General features: G+C 44.0%; 1 protein-coding gene across 1 annotated transcript in view; it reads right to left on the minus strand.

The window, feature by feature from the left end:
- Positions 1–22,866, minus strand: part of LOC137376989 (immunoglobulin superfamily member 22-like) — a 115,235-nt gene that overhangs the window by 57,674 nt on the left and 34,695 nt on the right. The window contains exons 10-11 of the mRNA XM_068046050.1: positions 6,185–6,469; positions 2,568–2,692 (exon numbers count right to left, since the gene is read on the minus strand). Coding sequence (XP_067902151.1) covers positions 2,568–2,692; positions 6,185–6,469 — 410 coding nt within the window. The remainder of the gene's footprint in view (positions 1–2,567; positions 2,693–6,184; positions 6,470–22,866) is intronic.

Raw genomic sequence — 22,866 nt, forward strand, 5'->3', positions numbered from 1 at the left:
GATTTACTGAAGGTCCTGTTGCCTCCTTAATCGCCGCACTGATCTTCATTCGGGCAGCCGACAATGCCATGCCTTCGAATCCCCATTTGGGGAAACGAGGGGCAACACCTGTGGGAAGGGGGAGGAGGTTTTTTTTCTCTGTGCGGGAACGAGAGAGCAGGGTTACAACTAAGCGGATTGGTCAAGGGTGTGATGGGAAGGGGTAAAGCACAAAGGTAACGACCTTTGTAGGGGGGGAGGTAGGTCAAATGTGCAATATCTGTATTCCGGGGGTGTGGTGGGGGGGAAGGGCAAGAATGTAGCAATATGCCACTAGGAGGCATGGTTATTGTATTTTATTCACTTTGACGAGCCTTTAATTTACTTGGCCCTTTAAATTTTAAATGTGCACTGAGGGCTGCAATACCTTTAAAAATGGTGCTGGCACTTGCGCATTGGCACCGAACACAGTTGCTGACGACGGTTCGTCCACCCCCTCCATGTTTTCGCGGGGGGCAGGCGCCACAGCCATGCTAATGAGCCGCCGTGTTTTAAAACGTGTGGTGCCCTTGTGCGTGGGCAGCATTTTTTTTACGTCCACTGCCTACTTCGGCGGCAGAGTCTTTAAATGCAGCCCCTCGTTTGAGTAGCTGACAAACTAACTTGGAGTGGTTACAAATCAAAGGGTAGCCCATGTTTATTTAGTAAAGGAAAGTCATAATGAGAAGTATAGAGATGGTGGGCTGGATTTTATTCACAGGGAACTCGGCGGCCTTCCAACACGAAAGTGCCACCATACAGCTCCCGCGATATTACACACAGGGGCTGATTTAAATAGAGGGGGCGGAGCGGCCGCCCCCATTGACGTAGAGGGGGCGATCGCCGCGTCTCCTGCAACGACATCCGGTGCCACAGCGCCATTTTTAAAGGGCTTCTAGCCCTTCAGTAACATTTTAAATTTAAAGATCCCGATCTCCGGGAAATTAAAATAAATTTTAATTTCAACTCTAAATCCCGTCTCCCACCCTCCAATTGATAATTTATATATTAATTGCCCTCTCCCCTCATAATAAACTTTTATTTATATCCTGAACTTTCCCCCCTGAAATTTGTTCCCTTTGACTCTCAACCTGTCCCCACCATCCCCACAGCCAATAAAAATTGTTTTCCCCGCTCCCCCACCACTCCGGCCCTGAAAATTTTATTCCTCCCCACCTTCCCACCAGGTTCTTGCCTCAGAACTCCAAAGGCGAGCGAGGTGTGTTCGGCGGTTGTAAAATTAGCGTTGGACGGCTGGCGCCTGCAGGTAAGTAAATTTAAATCTCATTATTGTTCATTTAAATATTTAGATGAAGGCCCCGCCGCCAAGTGGCGAGGGTTGGGGGTGTCCCAACACTGAGGACCCCCCGCTGCCGGTAATATGCGGCGGGCCCTTCTTGACATCAGAGCTTGTCGGGCCTCTCCCCGCTGAATTTTACAGGCATCCCCTCTGCTGTGACCCACGGCATCAAGGGGCTGGTAAAATTCAGCCTGGAGTGTCTGCAGCTACCTCCATCAGGGGTTTAGATTATTCATATGATCTCCCAGAACAAAGAGATTTGAAGTTGGAAATGATTAGCTTAAATTGCAACCTTGGACACTCCATATGTACCACATTGCTATGGAGACAGATGTTGCTAGGGGTCCGATTTTTTTTGTGTGTGTTTGCTGACACAGTCAGACAGGTGGCTTCAGACAAGTATTTGCCTTTTGGAAAGCTGTTGGCCTTGAAAGCAGTTGGATTCAAGAGCAGACAGGCCATCGGGAACCAGGGTGTTTCTATGTTGAGGCAGGCCTGTGCTCAAGCTGGGAAGTCCAGCTTCGGGAGGTGATCTCATACCTCAGAAGACAGCTGAGAAACTAAGGAAATCAAAGCAAATTCTGAAGAGCTGTGGTAGATTTTGGATTGGTTCCAGGAGAAGTGAACAAACTGCCACGATCCTATAACGTATAGGGAAAATTCTTGGGGTGGAAGTAAGTCAACCAAGGGTGTTCTGTTGAGATTTACAGTATAAAGTATTCATCTTCATGTCCTGTTAAGATTTTAAGTTCAAAAAGTAAATGTTTCCAAATTGTAGTGTTAAGTTATTCGTGTTTTGTTTTGCTTAACTCTCAAAGTTTTTGTTTAAAATGTGAAATCTTGTGGCGAAATTCTTTTAGTGATAACTAGGAATTTGACTTTCTCTTTTTAAAAGTTAACAGTCCCTAATAGGATCATAACAATAATTTTTGTAACAAAAGGTATTAAGGCATATTGGTCAAAGTTGGGCACATGGAGTTAAATTGTGGATCAGCCATAATCTCACTGAAGTGCAGAACAGGCTGATTTGGCAAAATGACCTATTTCTATTCCTATGCTCTTACGTTCAGACTGAGTGAAGGAGTGGACGGGGGAATAAATGTATCTACACCATACCTCTTTCAACAGTAATAATATTGTCAGTATCACCAAGCCACCATGACAATCATAATGTAACTAGCGAGATGTTTTCTCTGTCTTAACCTTTTACTGTAACTCATAATAACTCTGCAAGTTAACATATACATACCTCTTTCCCGTCCTTAAGCCACACTCCTTCAACTTTCTCATCATTCAGTACCACACAGAATTCCGCAGGTTGGCCTGTCTGAGGGTGGACATCAGACATTCCACTCTTTACTGTGGCAAAGCGGTCTGGAAATGTGTGAAAATTAAACATATGTTAATGTGTAGTGTTGCAAAAGTGCTTCTATATTTTTATTGAGTATATGTTTTTGAGAACTTATATTTAAATTGTGGAAATTGATTTATTGGAAGGCTGAAGATTTCATCGAAACTGGACTTTGCTTTGTTGTTGACAGTTCATTGAAAGGACTCTGATATGTTGTTTAAAAACAGCTTTGCTGGAAGTCCTGTGCTTTAAGCAATAAACAACAGAAACTTTGGTAACCTGGGGAAGATATTCACAGAGAAGTGACAGGTCAAGATTTATAGGAGTCTCTTAACCATTCAACTTCATTTCCTCAGACCCATAGCTTGCTAACATCATCAATCTGTCTCTATCCTTCAGTATTGTCCCACCTTCCTTCAACATTGCCATCATTGTTCCTCTCCTCAAGAAACATATTATTCATCTCTCCACACTCTCCAACTAGCACCTTGTTTTTCTCACAAATGCCCTACCGCCAAAAATTCACCCACGGAGAAGATTACTTATCAATAAACAATTCCATTCAAACTGTTGGGTTGGAGAATGGTTTTATAATCGGATGGGCAGAGGTAGCCTGGATGAGGAGCACATAGAATGTTTTCGGGATAATTTCTTGGAACGATACGTTCTGGAACCAACCAGAGAGCAGGCTATACTAGACCTGTATTGTGCAACGAGATAGGAATAATTAATGACCTCATAGTTAAGCCACCCCTAGGTAGCAGCGATCATAATATGATTGAATTTTACATTCAGTTTGAGGGAGAGAAGAGTGGGTCCAAGACTAGTATTTTAAACTTAAATAAGGGCAATTATGATGGCATGAAAGCAGAGCTAGCTAAAGTGAACTGGCAAATCAGATTAAAGGATAGGTCAATAGAGATGCAGTGGCAGACATTTAAGGGGATATTTCAGAATACACAGAATAGATACATTTCAACCAGAAAGAAACATTCCAAGGATGGGACCATGGTTAAAACAGTTAAAGATAGTACCAAACTTAAAGAAAAAGCTGATAATTGCACAAAGATGGGAGGCAGGTCAGAAGATTGGACAGAATATAAAAAACAGCAAAGAAGGATGAAAGGTTGATAAGGAAGGTAAAATTAGAGTACGACAGAAAGCGAGCTAGAAATATAAAGACTAAAGATAGTAAGAGTTTCTATAGATATTTAAAAAAGAAAAGTTAACAAAGTGAGTGTTGGTCCTATAAAAAGTGAGTCTGGGGAATTAATAATGGATAATAAGGAGATGGTAGATGAATTGAACAGATATTTTGCATCGGTCTTCATGATTGAGGATACAAGTAACATCCCAGTATTAGCTGAAAGACAGGAAATGGAAGGGAGGGAGGAACTCAAGAAAATTACAATCACCAGGGAAGTGGTACTGAACAAACTTTTGGAGCTGCGGGCTGACAAGTCCCCGGGTCCTGCTGGACTTCATCCTAAGGTGTTAAAAGAAGTGGCTAGTGAGATAGTTGATGCGTTAGTTTTAATTTTCCAAAATTCCCTAGATTCGGGGAAGGTTCCTTTAGATTGGAAAATTGCAAATGTAACTCCTTTATTCAAAAAGGGAGGAAGACAGAAAGCAGGAAACTGCAGGCCAGTTAGCTTAACATCTGTCAGGGAAAATGTTAGAACCTTTTATGAAAGATGTTATAGCAGGACATTTAGAAAAATTCAAGGTAATCAGGCAAAGGCAGCATGGTTTTGTGAAAGTAAAATCATGTTTAACCAATTTATTGGAGTTCTTTGAGGGAGTTACATGTGCTGTTGATAAAGGGGAACCAGTGGATGTATTGTACTTAGATTTCCAGAAGGCATTTGATAAGGTGCCATATCAAAGGTTATTGCAGAAAATAAAAGCTCATGGTGTAGGGGGTAACATATTGGCATGGATAGAAGATTGGTTAGCGAACAGAAAACAGAGTCAGCATAAATGGGTCATTTTCTGGTTGGCAAGATGTAACAAGTGGTGTGCCACAGGGATCTGTGCTGGGGCCTCAACTTTTTACAATTTATATAAATGACTTAGATGAAGGTACCGAAGGTACGGTTTCTAAATTTGATGATGGCACAAAGATAGGTAGGAAAGTAACTTGTGAAGAGGACATAAGGAGGCTACAGAGGGATATAGATAGGTTAAGTGAGTGGGCAAAGACCTGGCAAATGTGGGAAAGTGTGGAAATTGTCCAATTTGGCAGGACGAATAAAAAAGAAGCATATTATCTAAATGGTGAGAGACTGCGGAGCTCTGAGATGCAGAGGGATCTGGGTTTCCAATTACATGAATCACAAAGGCTAGTATGCAGGTACAGCACGTAATTAGGAAAGCTAATAGAATGTTATTGCTTATCGTGAGGGGAATTGAATACAAAAGTAGGGAGTTTATGCTTCAGCTATACAGGACATTGGTGAGACCACATCTGGAATACTATGTACAGTACTGGTCTCCTTATTTAAGGAAGGATGTAAATGCGCTGGAGGCAGTACAGAGAAGGTTTACTAGACTAATACCTGGAATAGGTGGGCTATCTTACGAGGAAAGATTGGACAGGCTAGGCTTGTATCCGCTGGCATTTAGAAGAGTAAGAGGCGACTTGATTGAAACATATAAGATCCTGAGGGATCTTGACAGGGTGGATGTGAAAAGAATGTTTCCCCTTGTGGGAGAATCTCAAACTAGGGATCACTGTTTAAAATAAGGGGTCGCCCATTTAAGACAGAGATGAGGAGAATTTTTTTCTCTCAGAGGGGCGTGAGTCTTTGGAATTCTTTTCCTCAAAAGGTAGTGGAAGCAGAGTCTTTGAATATTTTCAAGGCAGAGGTAGATAGATTCTTGATAAGCAAGGGGGTGGAAAGTTATTGGGGTAGGTGGAAATGTGGAGGAATCAGTTCAGCCATGAACTTATTGAATGGCGAAGCAGGCTCGAGGGGTCGAGTGGCCTACTCCTGCTCCTAATTCGTATTTTCGTATGTTTGTATGCCCAGGCACAAAGTGTACGGTGGTCTGACATCATATCTTCTAGTTATCACCCCGTTTATCATATGTTTAAATTAGAAAAAGATAGAGAAGTTCAGCTTATTTCCTCTGGAAAAGATCGGTCTTCAAATTGACCTAATTACTGTTAAGGCAATGAAGGGAATTGACAATATTATTCCAGGCATGCTGTTCACATCTGGTGAGGAGCAAAATATATCAAGGGCACAAGTAAAAGTGAAAAAGTTAGGAGGAGGAAAAGAAGTCAGGTGGAAGATTTTCACTCAAAGAGCAACAGAGTTGCGAAATAAATGACTAGAGAAGCAGACTAAAGTGAACAGCCTGAGTTCAAAAACCAATTGGATGGCCTTCTGGAGCGAAAAGGACTGATGGATATGGTGAGAAGGTGGGGCAGTAGTCTTGATTTATCAAAAAGGGACAGAATTCTTGGGTTTGACAGCTTTCTCCTGTTCCTAAAAATGGACTCTTCTTACCTTGAACATTTAACGCGCAAGAACTGGTGTACTCTCGATTGTCATTGTCTTGCATGGCAACAACTGTGTATTCCCCACTGTCATCGAGCTCAGCATCATCAATAATCAGCTCGACCCGTCTTCCTTCACGTATCATATTGTACTTTGGGCCCCTAGTGATCTCTTTGCCATTCTTTAACCACTTGATTTGGACATCCTTGGAGCTCAGTTCGCACTCCAGTCGAGCTTTCCCTTTCTCCTTTACATGCACATTCTTTAAGGCACTTGGGAACTTGATGGGGAGCCCTGCAGAGATGGAAAACACCAAGAGTAGTTAATCAGTCACTGTACCGTCTTCCTTCAACAAAAAATAGTTTTAAGAACACAGGAAATTTTATCTGAGAACAGTTGCTCAAGTTCTGCAAACTGCTTTCCTCAATTATCAGCTATTCCATATTCTGATATGTGGCTGTGATTACGCTGTTGTTCGCTCTTCAGCTGTTATCTTTTTTTCTCTTCCAGTGCACCTATGCGACATATGCATATATGGAACTGAATTTTAAAGGACCGATGGAAACAGGAATCGAAGTGGGGGGGAGCGGGATGGCGAATGGCAACCACGGGGCCTCAGAGTCTTGCCTGGTTAAACAAGACAACAAGGAGGCGGGAGCTGAGTGTTGGCTTCACTGAGAAGCCATCGGGAGCGGCAGTGTTGCTTGACAGTGAGAGTGGAGCAGGGAGGGCATTGGGAATTGCAATCAGAAGTGGCTGCAAAGCTGTCAGCACTTCGGGGGAGCCATACCAGGCTGCCATTGGTGCAGTGCCAGCCCCGCAGACCTAAAAAGTGAAGGGAAGTGGGGAAGTAGGTTGCCGTGAGGGCCTTGCACTCAGGGAGACACAACCAGTCATGGGCTTCATTCATCCTGGCTTCGGGACCCAGGTTGAAAAGGAGGAGCAGCAGAGAGGGAGGGTGGTTCAAGCACAGGCAGGATCATGCCAGAAACTTGGAGGCCTGCAGGAGGGCCAGCCTCAGGAATGGGAGACTGGAGAAGGATGCAGAGGGGCATGCCAACAACCTCCTGTGCGTGGAAGAACCTACCCGTCAGGGAGGGTCTACTGGCCAAGGCGCAACTACCTGCAGATGTCCAAGCAGCTTTGTCTTCAAAGACTCCACCTCACCAGGGAGGCCATCACTGACCTGTGTGCCACGATGCAGGATGAGCTGAGCTCTATGGGACTTTGTGGACACCCTATGCCAGTGTCGGTGAAGGTCATCGTCGCACTGAACTTATACACCACGGGAACATTCCAAGGATTAGCTGGAGATCTGTGTGGGAACTCAGAGTCTGCAGCACATTGCTGCATTCAGGAGGTCACCAATGCCCTATTCAGGATGGCCAGCGACTATGTTTGCTTCTGAACTGATCCAAACAGTCAAGCTGAGAGGGCAATAGGGTTCGGGGCAATTACTGGATTCCCCCAGGTGCAGGGTGCCATCAACAGCAAGCATGCAGCCAGCAGGCAGATCAGGCAGTGGCCTTCATCAACAGGCAGGGTTTTCACTCGCTCAATGTACAACTGGTCTGCGACGACCGCAGAAGGATTTTGCAAGTCTATGCAAGGTTCCTGGGAAATAGCCACGATGACTACTATGGTTAGCACCTCAGCCTCACAGCTCCAGCGACCCGGGTTCAATTCTGGGTACTGCCTGTGTGGAGTTTGCAAGTTCTCCCTGTGTCTGCGTGGGTTTCCTCCGGGTGCTCCGGTTTCCACCCACAGCCAAAAGACTTGCAGGTTGATAGGTAAATTGGCCATTATAAATTGCCCCAAGTATAGGTAGGTGGTAGGTGAATATAGGGACAGGTAAGGATGTGGTAGGAATATGGGATTAGTGTAGGATTAGTATAAATGGGTGGTTAATGGTCGGCACAGACTCGGTGGGCCGAAGGGCCTGTTTCAGTGCTGTATCTCTAAATCTATAAATCTAAATCTTCACCTGTCCCAGGTACCAGATCTTTTCCATCACCCCACGCGCCTTCAGGATTGGATACTTGGAGACAAGGGCTACTCAGCAAGGAGGTGGCTACTGAAGCCTATGAGGCACTCACACAGGAAAGCGGAGGAGAGGTACAACACCTGCCATGGGTCAGCCTGAGTGACCTCAAGCAAGATGAGATTCTGTTGCCTAGACCAATCTGGTGGAGCCCTTCAGTATGCCCCAGTGATTGTCTCTTGTATCGTGATGGTCCGCTGTGCACTGCACAACCTGGCACTACACAGGGGGGATATACTGTCCACAGACGATATTGTGGAGTATGATGCATCCTCCGATGTCGAGGATGCAGAGGAAGATGCTGCCCAGTCATTGCAAGATGAAGGACCTCAAGGACAGCATGAGAGGTGCCATGAGATAAGTGCAAGGGAGACGCAAGGTGCCCTTATACATTCACTTTTACTATGACCCTTACCACCTTCTGGAACCACACCAATAAAGCTTTACCTTTAAGTAGGCCTGTTGTTGCCTCATTCCATCTGCACTCCAGTGCCCAGGTTCATATTGCACAATGGTAAAGCTGAAGCATAGATCACTCGTGCCTTGGCACTCACTTCGTCCGCTTAAGAGACAGGATCTGTTGTATGATCGCTTTAAGAGTGATGTCCCTTTACGATCTCAGTATGCTAACGAGCTAAGTACCAGGGTTTAGTCATGTGACTAGAAGCCATACTCACTCTGCACTGTAACACCCTGGACAAAGGTTCTGTATAAAGTTTGCTCTGTATTGTATGTACTAGTTTAGCTTCCAGAGATCTTCAAGGAACTGGAATTCACATACCTCATTGTGTTGCTCAAGATAACACAAAGAAACTCATGATATGGTGCCAGTGGTGGTTAAAAGCTTGAAGACCATGGGTAAAACAGCAAACAAAATTTAAAAGCAGTACAGAAAACAGAAGAGAAAATTTGAAGCAACAAGTGAAGAAACTTTAAAACAAGTATCTGAAAATTGTGAATGCTTCCTACATTCCTGCTTCCTAGACCAAGTGGATGCAGGCTGCAAAAGTACTGACAGCATTTGGAAATGAGGGGTTATACAGAATCAATATCTCTGGCTTATCTGAAGAGGACCAGAAAGATCATGCAAAGCTATTTAAAGTGCTAGAAGATCAGCTTCGGGTAAGAGTGAATTTTAGAATTCATCACCTGAGATTGATGTGCTTTTTCAGAAACTGAGCTGTCAGAGTGAATAATGGAGCTGGTGATTATCTCAACACCTAATGAAGCATTTCAAAAAGACCTCTTGGGAGAAAGAAAGGTCACAGCATTGATGCACTGCTAGAAGATGGCAGGAAATACGAAGCCATTGTAGCTAGACAACAGCATCTGCAAGCACTAGCTGCAGCCAGCAGTATCGGCACAGTAACAAGGCCACAAAAAGCAAATAAAATGTGTAGTAAGTGCGATTTGTCCCACTCACCATGAAGTTGCTCTGCATTTCAAGATCTGTGCAAGGCATGCAGTGCAAAAGGACACTGGGCCCACCTATGCAGGAAATATGGCTCCAAAGACCCAGCTAGAAGTCACAATAGGACACAAACAAACAGAAGATAGGCACAGCAACAGGGCAACAGCAGCAAGGAGAGTGCCAGAAACCTACGTAAACGCAAGCTGATACATGAAGTCCACAGCAAAATAGACCTGAGACAAGGCTCAGAGTGGAGAGATTCTCATCCAGAAGATGAACAGGCATTTCACATTGTGAACCTGACACATTGTGTTGATGAAGTCAAACAACTACTATTAACATCATGTGCCCAAAGAAGGTTGGCAAACACATACTCAGGATTAAGATTGACACTGGAGCTAGTGCAAATATCCTACCAGTCCCAATCCTGAAGGATATGTACCGGGGTCATTGGAAATTAATGACACGAGCGACAACTGCAAAGTTGCATACAATGAGTCACCCATCCCTTGCAGTAGCACACTAACAATGCAATGCAGCTGTGGCAAATCACCATTGAAACCACAAATATTTTACCTGGTAGACACGAGCGGATCAGCAGTGGCAGGACTACCAGCATATAAGGACCTCGACATTGTGACTATCCGTGAGATCACCAAGGTACCCTTTACAGCAGAAGAGACCAAGGGTACCCGCATTGAATCAGCCCATGACCTACAACAAATGTACCCAGACAGGTTCGACGCCACAGGAGATTTCAAAGGCGAAGCCGTACTGCACCTCAGAGAGGATGCAATTCCATCAATCGGCCCTCCCAGAAAGTGCAGCATGCATATACAAGAAAATCTTAAATGCTAGTTGGATGACATGGAACACAATGGCATCATCCATCGTGTGCATCATCACACAGACTGGTGCAGCTAAATTATGTGTGTACTAAAGAAGGATGGAGGAATCAGGATATGTCTAGATCCGAGGCATCTAAACCTCTCCCTGAAGAGATGCCCCCACAAGATTCCAACACGAGAGAAATTGAATCCCATGTTCACAGGAGCCAAATTCTTCTCCAAGTTAGATGCTGAACATGGGGGATATTGATTGGTACACCTAGCTAAGTGATCTCAGGAAGTCACCACCTTCAGAACAACATTTGGAAGATATTGCTTCCAGAGACTAGCCTTTGACTTATCTGTCAGTCAAGATCTGATTCAGCAACATATGGATAGAATTATAGAAAACATGCCTGGATGTATATGCATTGCGAATGATAATGCGGTAATGGGCAAAACCAAAGAAGAGCATGATCGAAATTTTCATTCACTGATGGCAGTAGCTCCTCATGAAGGTTTAATTTTTAACAGTAAGAAGTGCCAGGTGAATGTAAGTCAGATCAATTTCTTTGGCTCCATTTATTCAGGTTGCGGAATCTGGCCTGACCCAGGCAAAGTCAAAGATGTAAGGCACATGCCTACCCCACAAGACAAGGAAGATCTACAGAGATGTCTTGGATTTTTCAACTTCTTAGCACCATATATTCCAAATTTTTCTGACAAAGCTTCATCAATGAGAGAGCTCTTAAAGAAATGTATGGTAAGAGGACGATCAGTATGTGTTTGAGTCTCCCTAACAAGCATTGCCAGCTGAAAGCTGTACCCTGCAGTACTATGATCCAAGGGAGAAGACAATCCTGGAAGTCGATGCCTCACATAAAGGGCTAGGAGCATGCATCCTGCAGGATGGCAAACCAGTTGCATTCAGATCCAAATGTTTATCCTCAGCACAATCCAGTGACTCAAACATAGAGCGTGAGACAGTTGCTCTGGTGTTTGGGATCACAAGGTTCCATTCCTACCAGTTCTGTAAGCAGTTCACTGTGGAAATTGACCACAAACCATTGACAAGTGCACCACCTCGACCACAGCGATTTTTAGTGAAAGTACAGGGGTACGACTTTGGCATCTGCTCCAAACTGGGTCCCAAATTGATCACCTCGGATACACTGAGCAGATTGCCATATCCGAGCAAGAGTGAAGAAGTCTCACTGGATTTACAAGTAGACAGCATGGACATCGAGATGGAAGATGTGCTCAAAATCGTTTCATTGCATTTTGGTCAGCACAAATGTGACCAACTGCAATCAGAAACAGCCAATACCCCACAGCTGAGGGCACTGTGGAGAGTCATCATACAAGAATGGCCTGATACAATAAAAGAGGTGCCAGAAACCCTCAGATGCTTTTGGCCTTATAGAGATGAACTCCGTATCTCAAGAGGCGTAACCTTCAAATGAAAACAGTTGATTGTGCCCAAAGCTCTCTGACAGGATAGTTTGTCACAACTTCCCCAAGGCCATATGGGTATAAAGCGAATGAGACAATTGGCACGAGACACTGTTTATTGGCCAGGGATCAATGGTGACATCAAAAAGGTAGTGAGGAGTGCGAGGCATGCCAGAGTGTCCAGCTACAACAACGTAATGAACCTCTACACCCTCACGAGATCACGTCATTCCCTTGGTCCAAACTCGCCACTGATCTATTTACCGTGAATGGAGATGACTTTATCTTAGCAATTATTTCTCCAAATTTCCAATTGTCAGACAGGTAAAAGATACTTCAAGCGTGGTTGTCGCATACATGTCGAGTGCCATATTCAGTCTGTTTGGTGCACCTGAAGAAATTATTTATGACAATGGGTCACAGTATACGGGCAGACCCTTCCGGGATATGCATGCCAAATGGGGCGTAAACCATGTGATGTCCTCATCACATTACCCTGGATCTAACTGTTTTGCCAAGCGATTGGCAGCTGTCCTCTAGTCACCTGAGGCCTAGAGGGCCCCAGCATACTGTGGGGCTCCTGCACAGGTGCTGGACCCTGCTCTGTCACTGGGAAAGATGTTGACACTTGTGTCACTGGCAGAGGGGCTGAGGAGCTGCTGGCCACACCAGCAGTACCCTGAGAGGAGCCTCCAGATGTGGGAGGCAGTTGATCCTCTCCCCCTTGCAAGGTACAACTGCACCTCTCTGCTGACTTGAGAGGGATGAGGAGTTGGTGGAGAGTCTTGGTGCCCCATCCCCCTCTCGCCTTGCTGCAGTGAGTTCATGGACAAGGTGAGGGTATGCAGGTCTGCGCGCATCTCCGACAGCTACTGAGTGGTCTGTTGGAGCAGACTGTCCATGAGAGTCGCCAATCTCTTGATGAAGGAAGCCACTTGTGCACCAGTCAGAGACATGGCAGCACGCATGGCCTGGATGGACTCCTCCATCACCTGCGCCTGGGTACGCACAGCCTTTGGCATCTCTGCCAGATGTTGCCTTACCTCTCGCTGTAGCTGTAGCATTTCGCTTGTTACCGATGACTCCAGAGGCCTGTCATCAGTTTGGGGTTCAGTATGGGCCTGGCCTCCCACAGTCTCCGTCAGCTGCCCACATGCATCAGCAGCGTTTTCACCATATTGTGTGCCCGAATCTAACTGCAACTGGATACACACCAACATGAGAGTATCTGCGCTGATGGAGGGTGCAGGGGAATGATGTGATGGTGCACACTCTGAGGCTCCATCCTTTTCCTCAGAGGTGGCCAGCTGTCCCCCAGTCTCTCGAGCTCTTTGTTGCTGTCCATGGGAGAACATATAGATTTGGATAGGTTACGGATTTCCTGTTGTGACATTCTAACCACCCCTACTGTGGAGCTCCATGTCTCTAGTGGTGGACACATGAGCACCATGGCTAGTATGTGCCACATACACCCTTGTGCCCCAGGACTTCTGCACTCACTCTCTTGGGTTGATGCCCCTGTCTCGCCATCTGCTATGGAGTGGCCGCCTTGCTCCCCTGCCAGTTTCATCACCTCTTCAATTGGGCTTAGAAAGACCACCACTGGTCTTGGCCCGCTCCTTTCTGTTGTATGCTGTCTTCTCCTGCAATTGCAAAGAGATGCAATGTTATTCGACCAGCAGGGACAGGCACACCATCTATGCTGGTGGTAGTTCAGCGGCCTGTGATGGGGGTAGGCGAATGCCTCCTGCATGAAACCACTCTCTAGGGACAATGTGGGGAATGCGTTGACAGACAGGCAGCCATGCCTCAGGTGGCATTTCTGACACCTTAAACCCATTTTCCATGGCTGGGTGGTTACCCCTCTCTACCAAACACAGCCTTTCGCTCTGGAACAAGCTAGGTGGGAAGTGTATGGAACAATACCCTTGGCAGACTGGATCAGGTCATTGACCCTTTTCCAGCACTGGATCCAGGTTCTTGGGGTGACCCGACGGCTGCTGACCTCCTCCGTTATCTCTGTCCAAGATTGCTTGGTCAGGTGGGCTGGGCTCCTCCTCCCATCTCTGAGGAAGAGAACCTCCCACCTTTCCCTTGCAGCCTGGAGGAGAGTCTGGAGGGAGGCATCACTGAACTGTGAGGACATCCGGGGTCTCCCTTCAGCCATTCTGCCTGCAGGCTTCCAATCAGATCCTTGGCCATTCTGAATACAGGGTCTCTGGAGCAGCAGGCAACAACCAGGCAGGGGCTCTGGAACAGCAGGCAGGGGCACTGAAACAGCAGGCAGTAGCCAGGCAGGGACTCTGGAGCAGCAGGCAGCACTGAGCGCAGGGCAATCAGCCCTTTAAATATGTCACCTTCAGCTTCCGCAACATCACCTGACACAACCTTCGTCCTCTCACTGGAAGGCTCCTCATGCCTCCCAACTCTTAATTGGTCAGCTACCACATAATCGCATTCGGCCGGCTGCTCATTGCCCGAACAGAAGCTGCACTTGCTTCCAATCCTGGCGTCATGACCTGTGGCCTAAAAGTGAAATCCAACCCATGGTTTCAGAATGCCCGACTGAAGATGTAGTAATTTACACCTTCATCGCCTAGGGTGGATCTGGCAGGGTGGATCACCTGCCCATTGTACAGCATTGATTTTTATTGATTTCAAAGGGTGGGAAATTGATTAGGCTGTAAAGGTGAAAATGACCCCTGATAAGTTCTGTTTCTACAACTCCACTAGTACTGTCCTGAAACTAGTTACCAGGATGTAGATGGGGACTGATTTGGGTTGATTTGCCTCTCTCCCCCCAGGGGAAATGCTAGATATTCACTTGCTGAGATGGGGAATTCTGGGGGGGTTCATGTTAGTCATTGTGCTATTCTTTAGGTATGAGTGAATGCAATTGGATGAAATTCCTGTGTTCAGGAGCAACGTCATTAACTCATATATAATAGTGAACGTAACAGTCTCATTGAACACATTTATCCATTCATCAAAAACAATGCAGAAGGTAATTTTGCCTTTCTTTGAAGATTTATGAGCTTGTACCCACAGACTGTGACTGCACAATACAAAACACTGGCATACTAACACACTTTACCATAGACAAGTCGGTTCAAGTACACCTTAAGGCACTGTGAATTTTCTCATGCTTTTATTGCATTAGTGAAGGTTATTCATTCAGAATACGACCATGTTATTAAGGGTCTCGCTTAAACACTTGACCTTGGATTTTCCTCCTATTGGTGAGCTTGCAGATGGGCAAACCTACCAATATGAAAATGCTGCTTCCCCTAACAAGTCATGTTGGGTGGTTTGGAGGCCAGAAAACCACCCTTCATTGACTAGTTCCTACATCACGTCTGGCAGCAACTATGGAAAGAAAAACAGAGTTAATGTTTCAGGTCGATGACCTTCAACCTAGAAAGTTAACTTTGTTTCTCTCTCCACAGATGCTGCCAGACCTGCTGAGCATTTCAGCATTTTCTGTTTTTATTTCAGATTTACAACATCAGTAGTATTTTGCTTTTGTATTGTTATAGTTCCTATATTTTTATCATGTTGCTGTACCAGAGCTGGACAATGTTTCAGACACAAACCTTCTGCCCCAGACCACTTACAACCAACAGTTATTAAATATAATACATTGTGACAAGGGGCAATGGAAAGACACGATAGATCATATAAATTAACACTAATGTGAGATTGTCCAGTGGTTGTGAGATAATATGGTGAACAAAACTTCACAACTGACTACAAGAAAATCAATACTCAGAGACCTTTTATATTGATTGAAATTGTAACCAAAATAACATTTCAATATTAACTATTATTAATTAAATCCAATCCTGGCTGCTAAGATCAGCAGCAAAAATGACAGATTATAAGGGTTCAGAATGAGACTGCGTCCACAATTTGGATAACGGCACCTCTGTACTGGCAGTGGAAGTCCCTGCATAGTTAGTGTGCAGTTACAGACTGTTCAGACTGTTTATCATAGAATCATTGAATGTTACAGCACAGAAGGAGGCCATTCGGCCTATCATGTCCATGCAGGCTCTCTGCAAGAACAACTCAGCTAGTCCTACTCGCCTGCCCTTTCACCATAGTGCTACAATTTTTTTCCCTTCAGGTGCTTATCCAATTCTCTTTTAAAAGCTCAATTGTATCTTCCTCCACCACATTCTCAGATATTGCATTTCAAATCCAAACCATTCACCGTGCAATTATGTGTCATTCGCCTTAAATCAGTGTTCTCTCGTTCTCAACCCTTCTGCCAATGAGAACAGTTTCTCTCTGCCTACTCTGTCTGGATCCCTCATGATTTTGAACACCTCTATCAAAACGCTCAACCTTCCCTTCCCTAAGGAAGCTTCTCCAATCTATCCACCTAACTGAAGTCCCTCATTCCTGGAATCATTCTCGTAAATCTTTTCTGCACCCTCTCTAAAGCGGCACAGTGGCGCAGTGGTTAGCACCACAGCCTCACAGCTCCAGCGACCTGGGTTCAATTCCGGGTACTGCCTGTGTGGAGTTTGCAAGTTCTCCCTGTGTTTGCGTGGGTTTCCTTCAGGTGCTCCGGTTTCCTCCCACATGCCAAAGACTTGCAGGTTGATAGGTAAATTGGCCATTAGAAATTGCCCCTAGTATAGGTAGGTGGTAGGCAGAATACAGGGACAGGTGGGGATGTGGTAGGAATATGGGATTAGTGTAGGATTAGTAGAGATGGGTGGTTGATGGTCGGCACAGACCCGGTGGGCCGAAGGGCCTGTTTCAGTGCTGTATCTCTAAACTAAACTAAACTAAAGCCTTCACACCTTTCCTAAAATATGGTCCCCAGAATTGGATACAATACTCCAGTTGAGACCAAACCAGAGTTTTATAATTGTCCATCATAACTGCCTTGCTATTGTATTCTATGCTTCTATTTATAAAGTCCAGGATCCTGCATGCTTTTTAACCACTTTCTCAACCTGCCCTGCCTCCTTCAAAGATTTGTGCACATTTACCCCTCCCGGTCTCTCTGTTCCTGCACCCCCTTTAGAATTGTGCCCTTTATTTTATACTGCCTCTCCTCATTCTTCCTGCCAAAATGTACCACTTCACACTTCTTGGCACTAAATTTCATATGCCATGTGTCTGTCCATTCCACCATGCAGTCTATGTCCTCTTGAGGTCTATCTCTATCCTGCTCACAGTTAACAATACTCCCAAATTGTGCCGCGCACAACCAAATCTGCTACTTGTAGCTACTCCTACCAGGAGATCTGCTGTCATGGTATATCACGCTCGTCTATTTTGCGCCATCCTTACACATCCTTACTGTAGCTAGTTTCTAACCGCTCTGTGACATCCATCATCCAACTATGCCGAGGACAACCCCTCTGTCTGCTGTCCTCCACTTTGCCCTCTAGAAGAGATCTCTGTAGCTTTTCAGCTCTGATCAAATGGCCAGAATACTGACATTTTCTTTTTTGGATGTCACTTTTTCGAGTTCTTTTTGCTCTTGCAATTTCAAGCACTTCTTCATTTGTCTTATGGTTTGTATAAAGATTTTAAGCATACGTCTTAGCATCCACATTTCAAAGGCCTCTATTTTCTTCCACAGACCCTTACTTATTGTCTAGGCATGCAGGAAAGCTTGAGCTTTCTAGTTGTTAACATATCCTTCACTGCCCCAAAATTACTTCTGGCTATCTCTATCCTTCTTCTGACTTTGGCATTGAACCTACCATCTTCTGTCATCATTTGTCCTAAATAGACAAACTTATCTACTTGTTCCAGTGTGACAGCAGCCACTTCAATCTTCACTCTGGTCTCTTCTAATGTATTCCATCTAACTACTATTGTTTTTGTCTTTTTTGTGTTCATACTTAATCCATATACTAATCTTCTAGATTTTACTTGATCTACAATATTTTGTAGGGCCTCTTCTAATTCTGCAAGTAGCACTGTGTCATCAGCATACCGCAAGTTTATTATGTTCTTCCCTCCAATTTTTACACCTAGAAGTACATCTAATTCTCTGAATATTTGTTCTGTGCACAGATTGAACAATTTTTGTGATAATACACAGCCTTGCCGTACTACTCTTCACTTGAAACATATCTGATTGTCCATCTTCCAGCCTGATGCTCATTATTTGCTCCCAACATAGGTTCTGGATAAATCTCACATTTTTACCACATTTCAGCAACACGTCCGTTAGCTTTTGGTGATAAACATGATTGAATGCTTTTTCATCATCTATAAAGCATATGTAAATGTTCTTGTTTACTTCTAGATATTTATCGAAGATTGTTCTTAAGTTAAATATTCTCTCTCTTGTTCCCATTCCAGGTCTAAATCTAGAATATGTTTCATCAATTTCTGCTTCAAATGTGTTATTATTTCCTTCTATTATGATTTTCAAAATTACTTTAATGAAATGATCATTAAGCTTATAGTTCTAAACTGATTGCATTCTGTTGCTTTAGGTTTCTTAGGTATCTTAACGAATAATAAATGTCTCAAATCACTTGGAGTGTATCCTTTGGTATATATTTGATCACATATTTCTGTTATTGCTTCTAATTCTGTTTCTCCAGGGGCTTTTAGATGTTCTGTTGTTAGTCATCTATGCCTGAAGCTTTTCCTGTACTCATCAATTTCAAAGCATTCTTTACCTCTGACATCGTAATGTTTGGTCCTTCCTTTGCCTCTTTATCTTTAGGACTCCCTCAATTTGGATCATCATACAATTCACTTACATATTCTGTCCATCTTTTTGCTACTGCAACCCTTTCAAATAATATTTTACCATCTTTGTCTTTTATGCATGTTGTTATCCCTTTCTATCTGTCAAAGATTTCATATTCTGGTGCATAACTCTCATTTTGTGATTTATTTCCAGCTCCAATACTTCATCACACATCTCATTATACCATTTCTCTTTAGACTGCCTATTGCATTCTTCATTTTCTTTTCAATTTCATCATACTCCGGTGTGCTTCTTTTCTTACCCGGTTCTATCTCATCTGTCATCCACTCCTTGTCTCTTTTCCTTTCTGTTTTGGTAATATTTCCTTTGCAGTATGTTGTACACTCTCTTTTATGTTTTTCCATTTGTTCTCTATTTCTTGTTCTAAGGCCTCTGGTTGTTCAGTTTCCTCCATCCTGAAACATTCATACTTGTTTTTTTGTGTGTGAATGCCTCTCTGATCTTCTTATCCTTCGGTCTCTCAAGGTGTAAGTCGTCGCACACCTTTTTCTTTTTTGGTATTTTCAGTTTCATCTTAATTTTTGCCACAAGAAGACAATGATTTGAATTTATCTCTGTGCCAGGATATGTATGAATGTTCTTTAGACTGTTTCTAAAACGTTTCACCATCACATAATCTATTCGATTTCTTTACACATCACCTGGACTTCTTTGGTTGCTTAAAAAAGGTGTTTGCCACCTCAGATCATTTTCTTGACAAATTATATCAGTCTCTCTCCTCTTTCATTTCTCGATCCAAGGCAATATTGACCGACATAACTTCCTGATGTTTTTTACTGACTTTAGTGTTTAAGTCACTCATTACATTTACCACATCAGTTGATTTGACTTGTTCATAACACTTCAGGATGTCACCATAAAATGCCTTTATTTCCTGCTCACTATGATTTTGTGTCCGGGCATAAACTTGTATGACAACCAGATCAAAAGGCTTTCCTTTGATCTGAACCATGATCACTTTTTCTGAAATTGGCCAGTATTCTTATTCCATTCCTATGCTTCTCAACTCCAGGGAAGTAAAGCACATGATTCTTTCTGTCCATCTGACCAGATTCCCATCATCTTACTTCTTACCAAGTCTAGGTCATTAATATATATGACATGGATAGAGGATTGGCTAAATAACAGGAAACAAAGAGTCAGGATAAATGGGCCATTTTCAGGTTGGCTAATCATAGCTAGTGGCATGCCTCAGGGAACAGAGCTGGGGCCTCATCTATTTACAAACTATATTAATGACTTGGATGAAGAGACAGAAAGTATTGTAGCCAAACTATTTTTACTCATTCATGGGATGTGGGCATCACTGGTTAGGACAGCATTTGTTGCCCATCACCAATTGCCCTTGAGAAGGTGGTGGTGAGCCACCTTCTTGAACCGCTGCAGTCCATGTGGGGTAGGTATACGAACAGTGCTGTTAGGAAGGGAGTTCCAGGATTTTGATCCAGCAAAAGAGAAGGAATGGCAATACAGTTCCAAGTCAGGATGGTGTGTGGCTTGGAGATGTGTTTCCATGCATCTGCTGCCCTTGTTATTCGAGGTAGTAGAGGTTGCGTAAAGGTGCTGTCGAAGGAGCCTTGGTGAGTTGTTGCAGTGCATCTTGTAAATGATACACACAGCTGCCGCTGCATCGGTGGTGGATAGAGTGAACATTGAAGGTGGCAGATGGAGTGCCAATCAAGCGGGTTGCTTTGTCCTGGATGGTGTCGAGCTTCTGAAGTGTTGTTGGAGTTGCACCCATCCAGACAAGTGGAGAGTATTCCATCATACTCCTGACTTGTGCCTTGTAGATGGTGGACAGTCTTTGGGGAGTCAGGAGGTGAGTTACTCATTGCAGGATTCCTAGCCTGTGACTTGTTCTTGTAGCCATTGTATTTATATGGCTACTCCAGTTCAGTTTCTGCTCAATGGATGTTGGTTCAGCCTTGTCTTTAGCACTGATGTTCTGGGATCCCTCATCATTGAGGATGGGGATGTTTGTGGAGCCTCCTATTCCTGTCAGTTGTTTAATTGTTCACCACCATTCACAACTGTTCTGTGGGTCAGCTCTCCCAATTTTGGCATAGGTTCCCAGATGTTAGTCAGGAGGACTTTGCAGGGTCGACAGTGCTGGGTTTGCCATTGTTGTTTCTGGTGCCTAGGTTGATGCTGGGTTGTCTGTCCGGTTTCAATCCTTTTCTTAGACTTTGCAGTGGTTTGATACAACTGAGTGGCTTGCTAAGCCATTTCAGAGGGCATTTAAGAGTCAACCACATTGCTGTGTGTCTGGAGTCACATGTGGCCAGACCAGGTAAGGACAGCAGATTTCCTTCCCTAAAGAATATTAGTGAACCAGATGGGATTTTACAACAATGGAAGCTGTGTTAATGCATATATTTTAGGCTGAGTTATACAGATTTACACGAGAGATAAGGGTTATGCAGGCAGGCAGGAAATTGGAATTGAGGCACAATCAGATCAGCCATGATCTTATTAAATGGTGGAGCACGCTCGAGGGGCTGAATGGCCTACTCCTGCTCCTATTTATAATGTTCTTATATCAAGAAAACAGTGGCCCTGGTACCAATTCCTGGAGAACCACACTGCATTCCTTCCTCCAATCTGTAAAACAACCATTTACCATTGCTCTCTGTTTACTGTCACTCAGCCAACTTCTATCCATGCTGCCACTTTTCCTTTTGTTCCGTGGGCTTCAACCTCACTGACAAGTCCATTATGTCCATTTGATTAAACTTTATCAAATGCCTTTTGGAAGTCCATATATACCACATTAACCATATTACGTTCATCAGCGGTCTCTGTTGAATCATCAAAAAACTCAATCAAGTTAGTTAAACACGATTTGCCTTTAGAAAATCTATGCTGCCTTTCCCTAATTAATCTGCACTTGTCCAAGTGACTGTTCATTTTGTCCCAGATTATCATGTCTCAAAGCTTTCCCACCAGCAAGGTTAAACTGACTGGCCTGTTGTTGTTGGGTTTATCCTTACACCCTTTTTGAACAAGGGTATGACATTTGCAACTCTCCAGTCCTCTGGGATCACCCCTATATCTAAGTAGGATTGGAAGATTGTGGCCAGTACCTTTGTAATTTCCACCCTTACTTCCCTCAGCGTCCTCGGATACAACACATCTGCTCCTGGTGACTTATCAACTTAAAGTACAGCCAACCTATCTAATACCACCTCTTTATCAATTTTTATCCCATCCAGTATCTCAACTACCTACTCTTTCACAATGACTGTGATAGCATCTTCTTCCTTGGTAAAGGGAGATGCAAAGTACTCATTTAGTACCTCAGCCATGTCCTCTGCCTCCATGCATATATCCGCTTTTTGGTCCCTCATCATCCGCACCCCTCCTCTTACTATTTATATGCCTGTAGAAGACTTTTGGATTTCCTTTTATGTTAGCTGCCATTCTCTTCTCATACTCTCTCTTTGCCTCTCTGATTTCCTGTTACACTTCCCCTCTGAACCTTTTATATTCAGCTTGGTTCTCACATGGATTAACAACCTGATATCTGTCATATGCTCCCTTTTTCTGCTTCATGTTACTCTGTATCAATCTCATCATCCAGGGAGCTCTGGCTTTGATCGCCCTACCTTTTCCCTCCTGGGAATGCATCTCGACTGTATCTGAACCGTCTCCTCTTTAAAGGCAGCCCATTGCTCCATTACAGTTTTGCCTGCCAACCTTTGATTCCAATTTACCTGGGCCAGATCTGTTCTCACCCCACTGAAATTGGCACTCCTCCAATTTATTAGTTTTACTTTAGATTCCTCTTTGTTCTTTTCCATGGCTAACCTAAGCCTTAAGATACTATGATCATGGCTCCCTAAAAGTTCCCTGACTGACACTTGATTCACTTGACCCACCTCCTTCCCCAGAACCAGATTCAGCAATGCCTCCTTCCTTGTTGGACTGGAAACATACTGATCCAGAAAATTCTTCTGAACACACTTCAGAAACTCTCCCCCTTCTCTGTTCTTTACATGTTACTATTCAGTCTTTTTTGGATAATTGAACTCCCCCATTATTACTACTCCATCGTCTTTGCATCTCTGTAATTTCCCTGAAAACTTGCTCCTCTACATCAAGTTTATAGCAAGTAAAAGTCCAGTATTGCATGAGTAGTGGGATGAGAGTGCCTCAATTTCTATTAATGTTAGTCAAATGGGAAGAATGCTCTATTGCTGATTTTTA

Source organism: Heterodontus francisci, chromosome 14 (genome assembly GCF_036365525.1).
Source record: "Heterodontus francisci isolate sHetFra1 chromosome 14, sHetFra1.hap1, whole genome shotgun sequence".
NCBI classification, from domain to species: Eukaryota; Metazoa; Chordata; class Chondrichthyes; order Heterodontiformes; family Heterodontidae; genus Heterodontus; species Heterodontus francisci.